This window comes from Triticum urartu, chromosome 7A (assembly GCF_056163025.1).
Source record: "Triticum urartu cultivar PI428250 chromosome 7A, HENAU_Tu73, whole genome shotgun sequence".
NCBI lineage: Eukaryota > Viridiplantae > Streptophyta > Magnoliopsida > Poales > Poaceae > Triticum > Triticum urartu.
The window spans coordinates 95,567,244-95,577,020 of record NC_141879.1 but is presented as its reverse complement, the minus strand read 5'-3'; the positions used below and the strand labels follow the sequence as shown (position 1 = coordinate 95,577,020).

The 9,777-nt window shown below is 43.7% G+C and overlaps 1 protein-coding gene across 1 annotated transcript; it reads left to right on the top strand.

Moving 5' to 3' along the window:
* The first annotated feature begins 637 nt into the window (after positions 1 to 637).
* On the top strand, positions 638 to 8,365 carry LOC125520318 (ABC transporter C family member 10). The gene is made up of 13 exons (XM_048685212.2): positions 638 to 996; positions 1,510 to 1,575; positions 1,671 to 3,703; positions 3,995 to 4,315; positions 4,410 to 4,496; positions 4,610 to 5,203; positions 5,296 to 5,460; positions 5,606 to 5,900; positions 6,302 to 6,516; positions 6,608 to 6,913; positions 7,138 to 7,201; positions 7,426 to 7,665; positions 7,755 to 8,365. The coding sequence occupies exons 2-13, from the start codon at positions 1,560 to 1,562 to the stop codon at positions 7,862 to 7,864; spliced, it is 4,446 nt and encodes a 1,481-aa protein (XP_048541169.1). The 5' UTR covers positions 638 to 996; positions 1,510 to 1,559; the 3' UTR covers positions 7,865 to 8,365.
* Positions 8,366 to 9,777: the final 1,412 nt, after the last annotated feature.

Genomic DNA, 9,777 nt, shown 5'->3' with positions numbered 1-9,777 from the left:
CGAGCATATTGCTGGTGTTATACACGTGGCACGTCATCAGCACTCACAATATTGCTGACGTTTGTGCCAGCGTTACCAGTAAAATATTTCATTGGCGCCATATTGATGGGGTTGGAGCCCTGCGTCAATAAAGGCAATTTTGGCACGCCATAGCTAGACATTTTTGCACTAGTGTTGTGTCCTGCTTAGCAAGACAAGGCGGGGATGTCTCCTTGAAGATGGAATAAGATTCTCCTGTCTAACCTCTGTTCGGGCGATGTCGGAGGGCGTGTAGAGGTGTGTCTCAGACAGATCTTGCGGGATTCGATCGGTGTTTGTCTTGATTGCTTGGATCTGGTCTTCATTCGTCTGCGTTCATGTGTCTACAACTTGGATCCTTCCAATCCACTCTTATCTTCATCATCGACGTTTGTTGTTCGGGTGCGCTGGTATTTTGAGGCAATAGCACGACGACTTCCCGATTGTCTACTACAACGAGTCTTGCCCGGTTCTAACATGGGAGGGGCAATGACGACATGCACCTTCAACTTGCTCTAGTGCTTGGAGTCATCGCTAGATGGTCTATATTAGAATATGGTTATAATTTTCTACTACTATTACTCTTGTGTTCTTTGTCCTGCCACTCGTTACAGTCCACCATCCACGTGTACGGTTGTTACCAGTCTCACTGCCGGCGGAGGAGAAGCGATGCGGGGCACGGCACGCCCGACAGCCACAGCCGGGTACCGGCGGCTTGCCGGCGGGCCGCCACGACGCGAGCAGTGACGATTGCGCGCGCCCCGCCCCTGTCATCTAGCGCGGCGGCTCCTACCTCCGTCCTTCCTTCTGTCATCAAGCGCCGCAACTCCCACCCACCCACCTCCGGCCTCCAATGAAAAGGCCCGCGGCCCGCCGAGCCCAGGAGCTGCGAGTGAGTGGCCTGCCGCCCGTCAATACGCCGAGGAGCTCGCGGTCAGCGACCACGGCGAGGAGGCCGCCGCCATAGCCGCTACACAGGTGAGTGCCGCCACCATTGCCCACCTTGTCAATGAGGAACTGAGTCAGGGAAGTAAAAGGGGAAAACTTTTGAGCCTGCAAAAGTTTTGGAGGAGAAAAAGAAATGCGGGTCAATGCGGAAGGGAATTTTCTCTTCCGTGTTTGGTGAATGGTAATCGAGCGTCGTCCCGACTGATCTACCTTTCCATGGCGATTCGTGAGGGAACGCAGCTGATGGCCACTCCTGCGTACAGTTCATCATCTTGTTCTGAACTTCTGACGGTGGTCATGAAGAACAGTGCGGCTTTGGGGTTCCTTGATTTTTCTTTTTTCTTTTTATTAAAAATGCCGCACATTAATCTTGGTCTTGCGTGGGCTTGGGAATATAAGTGGGTACATACAAACAACTATGATCTTGCTCCAGGACAAATTGTTCTAGTATCTGTTCTCGTTTGTTCAGAAAACAACACTTCTCGTTTAATGCTGTTCCCTGTCACTTTGTTCAGCAAACAATTGTTTCATTTGTCGCTGCAGGGCCGGAAGGGGAAACTGATCAACTTGGCGGTGTAACCAAGATCACATAAATGGGTTCCCTCACAAGTTTGTCCTCGCTTCACCTTTCTCTTGTTACATAACTAGCACATCATTTTGGAAACAAGCTGGGAATCTCACTCTAATACTTGCCATTTCATCAGGTTCTTGGATGATGAACTTGTGTGGGGGTCCAGTATGCTCCAACCAAGATGTACTTTCATGTGCCTTCAAGGAAGTATTCGACTCTTCCACTTGCACGAATCATCTGGCGGCGACTGGCATCGCCTTGCTGCTCGTACTCGCGCTCTCACTCCAGCTGGTTATCAAAATCCCGAAGAGTGGAGCGTCTGCTCAGGGGCTCGTCGCAGTCGGCTCACCACTGCAGTTGGCTGCAGTGGTCTTCAGTGGCATCCTGGGGCTGGTTTATCTTGGCCTAGGACTGTCGATGCTGGGAAGCATCTTCAGTCAGGATGCTTCTGTTTACCTGCCACACTGGTGGCTTGTGACATTATCTCAAGGATTCAGTTTGGTCCTTTCCAGCTTTGCTTTCAGCGTCAGGCCTTGGTTTCTCGGAGCTTCATTTGTTCCAGTTTGGTCGATTCTGGTGGCCCTGTACGCAGCATTCATATGCTGTTCCTCGGTTGTTGGCATTGTTGCAGATAAGGCAGTCACCATTAAGGCCTGTTTGGATGTTCTGTCCCTACCAGCTGCATTTCTCTTCCTACTTTATGGCGTTCGGCGCAGCCATGATGAAGACGATTACCAGGCAACAGGAAAAGCTTTATACCAGCCCCTGAACACCGAGGCAGATGATCAGATAGCTGATTCTGACACTCAGGTGACTTCTTTTGCTAAAGCTGGTTTTTTCAGCAAGATGTCATTTTGGTGGTTGAACCATTTGATGAAGATGGGTTATAAGAAGCCTCTTGAGGACAAAGATATGCCACTTTTACAAACCACAGACCGAGCACATAACCAGTACTTGATGTTCTTGGAGAAGCTGAATAGCAAGCAGTCGCAGTCACATGCCACACCATCAATCTTGTGGACTATTGTTTCTTGCCACAAGCGTGAGATCATAGTCTCAGGTTTCTTTGCTTTGCTCAAGGTGCTCACCTTATCTACAGGCCCATTGCTTCTCAAGGCATTCATCAATGTATCAGTTGGCAAAGGGACCTTTAAATATGAAGGCTTTGTGCTGGCTGCGACAATGTTTGTTTGCAAATGCTGTGAATCTTTGTCGCAGAGGCAGTGGTTTTTCCGCACTCGGAGGTTAGGACTCCAGGTGAGGTCATTCCTGTCAGCAGCTATTTATAAGAAGCAACAGAAGCTATCAAACTCTGCAAAAATGAAGCACTCTTCTGGACAAATTATGAACTATGTGACTGTCGATGCCTACCGGATTGGGGAATTCCCGTACTGGTTTCACCAAACATGGACAACAAGTCTTCAACTTTGCATTGCTCTGGCAATTCTGTACAATGCAGTTGGTGCTGCAGCAGTCTCATCATTGGCTGTCATCATTATCACTGTAATCGGTAATGCTCCGGTGGCCAAGCTGCAACACAAATTTCAGAGTAAGCTTATGGAAGCTCAAGATGTGAGATTGAAAGCCATGTCTGAGTCATTAGTTCATATGAAGATCTTGAAACTTTATTCATGGGAAGGTCACTTCAAGAAGGTCATCGAGGGATTGAGGGAGGTTGAGTATAAGTGGTTGTCAGCATTCCTGCTTAGGAGGGCGTACAACAGTTTCCTGTTCTGGTCATCACCTGTTTTAGTTTCGGCAGCAACCTTTCTAACATGCTATCTTTTCAAAATTCCTCTTGATGCTAGCAACGTCTTCACCACTGTGGCAACTCTGCGTCTCGTGCAAGACCCAGTTAGGACAATACCGGATGTTATTGCAGTGCTGATACAAGCTAAGGTTGGTTTCACTCGCATATCAAAGTTTCTTGATGCACCTGAGCTGAATGGACAAGTTAGGAAGAAATACCGTGCGGGCATCGATTACCCAATAGCGATGAACTCATGCAGTTTCTCCTGGGATGAGAATCCATCAAAACCAACTCTAAACAATATAAATCTGGTGGTGAAAGCTGGAGAAAAGGTTGCAATTTGTGGAGAGGTAGGATCAGGAAAGTCAACGCTTTTGGCTTCTGTACTTGGAGAGGTCCCCAAAACTGAAGGCACGGTATGCTTTTTGATTATCTTCATTTTTCTTCTAACTACAAAATCAAATGTCTGCCAAAATTGTTAGGTTATGACATACTTTTGTTATCTCAAATACATGATGTTCTTTAGTTATCCCTTTTGGGTTTTCTCATGCACTAAAAAAATTGGTTGCTCCTGCAATTTATTGTTATCATAAATTCATAATGTTCTTATTTCGGATCATCAACAAAAAAAATTGTGTTAATTAATATCCTCTTTTATTATTGTAAAATTCATGCACTATTTTTTAACCTTTATGTACATATTTCAGATTGAAGTCTGTGGGAAAATAGCATATGTTTCTCAGACTGCATGGATCCAAACAGGAACTGTACAGGATAATATCCTCTTCGGATCTTTGATGGACAGACAAATATACCAAGAAACAATTGAGAGATGCTCATTGGTCAAGGACCTTGAAATGCTGCCATTCGGCGACCGCACACAAATTGGGGAGAGAGGAGTAAATCTAAGTGGTGGTCAGAAGCAGCGTGTTCAGCTTGCTCGTGCACTATACCAGAATGCAGACATATATCTTCTTGATGACCCTTTCAGTGCTGTTGATGCCCATACAGCAACAAGCCTCTTTAATGTAAGAGCCTACCTTATCAGCAGACTCAGATTGTATTCCTTGTTTATTACGAACTGTTTTGACCGAATAACCTTTAATGTAACTTGTGTGACAGGATTATGTCATGGGTGTTCTATCAGACAAGACTGTTCTTTTGGTGACCCACCAAGTGGATTTTCTACCTGTATTTGACTCCATTCTGGTCTCTCTCTCTCTCTCTCTCATGATTTATATGCCACTATGATTTATATTTATTTGTAGCGAGCTGTATTTTTTTTGTCGATTTCCACTAAAACTAGTGATATTTGTTGGCAGTTAATGTCAGATGGGGAGGTTATTCGGTCTGCACCTTATCAAGATTTATTGGCAGATTGCCAAGAATTCAAGTACCTTGTAAATGCACATAAAGATACTGTTGGTGTTCAAGATCCTAACAGTGCTCCCCACGGAGCAAAGGAAATACCAACAAAGGAGACAGATGGAATTCATGTAAACAGATACATAGAGTCTGTGGGGCCATCACCAGTAGATCAACTGATCAAGAAAGAGGAAAGAGAATCAGGGGATACAGGTCTTAAGCCTTATATGCTTTACCTGCGCCAGAATAAAGGCTTCTTGTATGCCTCTCTTTCTGTTATGTCTCACATAGTTTTCTTAGCTGGGCAAATATCCCAGAATTCATGGATGGCTGCCAATGTCCAAAATCCTCATGTTAGTACACTGAAGTTAATTTCTGTGTACGTTGGTATTGGAGTTTGCACAATGATCTTTGTGCTATCGAGATGTTTATTTGTCGTTGTTCTTGGCGTCCAAACTTCAAGATCCTTATTTACCCAGTTACTCAATTCATTGTTCCGTGCACCTATGTCCTTTTTTGATTCTACTCCTCAAGGAAGGATTCTTAGCCGGGTAAAAATTCTGGAACAAGCAACAGCTATAATTATGTTTTACATTCCTACGTTTTGTAATGATGAATTAACCCCCTCTCCCCCAACCTGCAGGTCTCTTCAGATTTGAGTATCGTTGACCTTGATATTCCATTTGCATTCATGTTTAGCCTCAGTTCCTGCTTAAACGCATATAGCAATGTGGGGGTATTGGCTGTTGTTGTATGGCAAGTTCTGTTTGTAGCACTGCCGATGATAGTTTTGGTAATTCAGTTGCAGGTGATTGGTGTGGCTCTTTTTTCTGTCTGGCTAAATCCCATTTCTTTGGTTATTTCGTTGCTATTTCCATCCTAGAGGTGAATTAGTTACTCTCTTCATTTCGCAATTTCCATTTGACTGAGAATTGCTATGTTTGTTCATGCAGAGGTACTATTTAGCCTCAGCTAAGGAATTGATGCGGATCAACGGAACCACCAAGTCTGCTCTAGCAAATCACTTAGGTGAATCGATCTCAGGGGCTATAACAATACGCGCCTTTGAGGAGGAAGATCGTTTCTTTGCTAAGAATTTGGAGCTAGTTGACAAGAATGCTGGTCCATACTTCTTTAATTTTGCAGCAACTGAATGGTTGATTGAACGTCTGGAAATAATGGGTGCTGTGGTTCTTTCTTCTTCTGCCTTTGTCATGGCTCTTCTTCCTGCAGGAACTTTTAGCCCTGGTAAGTAGCTTATTGTAAGTACAACCATCACATAATTGTTTCAAGGGCTTGACAAGCTTATGGTTTTTTTCTTTCAAGGAAAACACCCCCGGTCTGAAAACTTATGTTAGCTTACAAGTTCTATGACGATTGATTCCTGCATGCATCTGATTTGCAGTAAATCATTATACGCAGTGCAAAGAACCTTTTATCTATGTTTTCATAGGTCCTGATATTAGGTGTTATGAAATTTTAGCTTTTGCTGCGAAAGCATGCTTTCTTTGTAGAATGGAGCTAGTAACACTATGCCCAATTTCTATGTGCCAAAGTCATTGCAAATATACTTATCTAATATCCACCACCAGGTTATAAAGAAATCAACATTCCCATCAGAAAACTAATTACTTTATATACTTGGGCAGGTTTTATTGGAATGGCACTGTCCTATGGCCTTTCCCTAAATAATTCCTTTGTTAACACCATACAAAAGCAATGTGACCTCGCAAATAAAATAATATCTGTGGAACGGGTGAACCAGTACATGGACATTCCGAGTGAAGCACCAGAAGTTATTGAAGAAAACCGACCAGCACCAGATTGGCCCCAAGTTGGCAGTGTGGAGCTTAAAGATCTGAAGGTAATCAAATATTAATATATACATGTATGTCTGACTAGGCACATCCTTTAGAAACACTAACAAACGTACGCTATTGATTTTCGTTTGACAGATTAGGTACAGGGAAGATGCACCCCTTGTACTACACGGTATCAGTTGCAAGTTTCAAGGTAGAGATAAGATTGGTATTGTTGGTCGAACAGGAAGTGGCAAGACAACTTTAATTGGTGCGTTGTTTCGCCTCGTTGAACCTGCTGAAGGGAAAATAATTATAGACTCCGTGGACATCAGTACAATAGGCTTACATGACCTGCGTTCACGTTTGGGCATCATTCCACAAGATCCAACACTTTTTCAGGGTACAGTAAGATACAATCTAGATCCTCTTGGGCAATTCTCAGATCAGCAAATATGGGAGGTAAGATGTACACAGATATCTATGTTGCCTTTTCTTGTCTTACCCATTGATCAGATAGGATTATGATGAAGGCACTTTGATGTTAGAAAGTTCAGCACCTTATCAAATTGGGATGAGTAAACGGATCTAGGGGCATGTCAGATGACTACCTTTCTCTGTTTATGGCGTACATATATCTTGAAAGAAATCACTAAATTGGTTACCTTTCTCTATTTATGTTGCAGGTTCTTGACAAATGTCAACTTCTTGAAGCTGTCCAGGAGAAGAAACAGGGATTGGATTCACTTGGTACGATTCTATTATTTATTTTATTGCCCTAGCAAATTAGGCAAGCATAAATTACGCTCTAGTCAAGTAGTCAATGTCAGAACTCAAAATAGGGGTCTCATAATACATCTGCCACTAAATTTGTCAAACTGCTGGTAGTCCTAGGCATATGAGTTGGATCAATCGGATAGCATGACGTCTGGAGTTTTGTTCTTCATTGTACTAATCAAGATCTTGCCATACAGTTGCGGAAGACGGGTCGAACTGGAGCATGGGCCAAAGGCAGCTCTTTTGTTTGGGCCGCACACTTTTGAAAAGGTGTCGTATCTTGGTCCTTGATGAAGCCACTGCCTCTATAGACAACACAACAGATGCCGTCCTTCAGAAAACGATCCGGACAGAATTCAAACATTGCACCGTCATTACGGTCGCCCACCGTATACCCACAGTCATGGACTGCGACATGGTACTTGCAATGAGTGATGGTATGTTCCTCTTATTGCCAACTTATTGGTTCCGCAGCACAGAGTTCTATAGTCCATAATCGACACTAATGAGCTACATTCATTTCCAGGGAAAGTAGCAGAGTATGACAAACCCTCGAAGCTCATGGAAACTGAAGGATCTCTCTTCCGCGAGCTGGTGAACGAGTACTGGTCATACACATCAAACGGAAACATTTAGAAGAGATTCTTGACGGTGTGTGTTTGGTGCTGCTGCCTCGACAAGAGAAAACACCATATATAGTTTAATCTCTTGACATACCTCAGAGGGATTCATCTACTAGAGATCTGAAGAAAATACGGTGCCATCTTTCAGTCATTTCCTGGAATTTTTTTGCTCTCTACAGCTACCTGAAAGTTCGAGCTACATATGGTTTAGCCTATGTTTGTTCAGTATCGCCACTCTTCAAAAGCACCAAGGCTGAACGGAACAGAAAAGCATACCTAGCTAGGCGGTGCCGGTGCCGGTTCTGTTCTCCTTTTCTTTCAAATATGGTTCTGTTTTTCTTATTGCGAAATAATATGGTTATGTTGACCCCATTCAGGCTGAGGTGATGCTTTACGATTTAATCCAGGCATCAACCATGCATGCATGTTTGGACAAAACTAAATTAGGGAAAATCTAGTGGAAAATTTTGATATGATCTGATTAATAATTGAAGAAGGAAAGCTTGATGTTGAATTGTTGATCACGTGCCTGTTTCGGATCGAAAAGGGCAATTAGTGCATTTGTCGTTGTTGTTTGTTGTTTGTTGTGCTGCCCCTACTGCTGCTACTACTATAAAGTACAGTGTATTTTTCACAACTTTTGTTGTGCTGCCCCTACTGAGGCGCGGTGGTTGCTGGCTGAGCACAGTGGTTGTGGTGGTGGCTGCTAGGGCACGGCTGCGGCGACCTTGAGCACGACCAGTTCTGGGCGGTGGCGGCGATTTAGGCAGCGGCTGCGACGACGATTCCCTCATGGGCGGTGGTGATTGAGGCCCGCGGTTGCTGGTTGAGCCCAGTTCATCCTTTACTGTCAATGTTACCTCAGGCCCGGCAAGTTCCCAAGTTGGTGGAAATAAAAGAGCAAAGAAAGTGCCAGCAAAACTACCAGACTAGTGCTTGTTTTGCTGCTGTCTGTTCTTGTGTCAGACCATGTGAGAGTTCATGTTTGTCGTTGATTGTAAGCTATATTCAGTACTATTTCCCTTTCCCATTCAGTACTTTGTCAGACTATGTTCAACTAAATAAATTCAGTACAATGCTCTGAAATGTCCAAACTATTTTCAGTTATATTCAGATTTTGTTAAGCTATATTCAGTGCAAACATTTTCCTTTTCTCTTGTTCTCACTTGTACACACGCGCACACACATACTCATGCACAAACAGTCAAAACCAGTCCACGTGGCCAGTTCCAGTCAAAACAGGGTCCACGTCACAGTAAAACCACCTTAAGCGTTATAAGGGACGAAAAGCATATGGTTTAAATAGTTGAGGGACTGATTTTTGATGGTTTTGAAGTTGAGGGACGATTTCTCAACTTTCAGAAGAGTTCGAACACGAAAAATATACTTACCCCTTAACACAATCAGCTTCAGAGCAAAACCAAATCCAGATCTCAAGGCCAGCTTTCAGCCCAGGTTCGTTTATGTTGAGAGCAGTGGTTGATGTGCCGTCTTCTTAATCGGGATGGCGCACACATTGTGTGGATACAGGGTACATAACTGTGATTCGGATATGGGAGATCTGGACCCGCATTTTTCGTGTTTTATCATGCAGTTTTTGCCATGGAGCGAGCTCTCAACTGACTCTGATTTCAGAGCTTAGTGTTTTCTTTTTGACATTGGTGAAGTGGCGATTCCGGTAGTGAAAACTGCATTTCCATGGAACACAAAAGCATGATGATCTACCATGCCATAGTAATGCAAATGATCATGGCAATATGATGACCTGATGAGCTCTTTTGGTGGCAGGGGAATGAACAGTGTATATATGCGCAAGCGGCAGTTTTTCCACCACCACACAATCCATATATGTAGGTTCTTTGTTGGGTGGAACAGTCCATAATGCAGACTCTTGCTTCTCGAGATATTTGAGTAAACCAATACAAA

What these genes read in the sequence shown, in the direction of transcription:
- LOC125520318 (XM_048685212.2), top strand. An exon ending in TCCCCAAAACTGAAGGCACG is followed by an intron (nt 3,704 to 3,994) that starts GTATGCTTTTTG and finishes TACATATTTCAG; the next exon opens with ATTGAAGTCTGTGGGAAAAT. An exon ending in TGGAGCTTAAAGATCTGAAG is followed by an intron (nt 6,517 to 6,607) that starts GTAATCAAATAT and finishes TTCGTTTGACAG; the next exon opens with ATTAGGTACAGGGAAGATGC.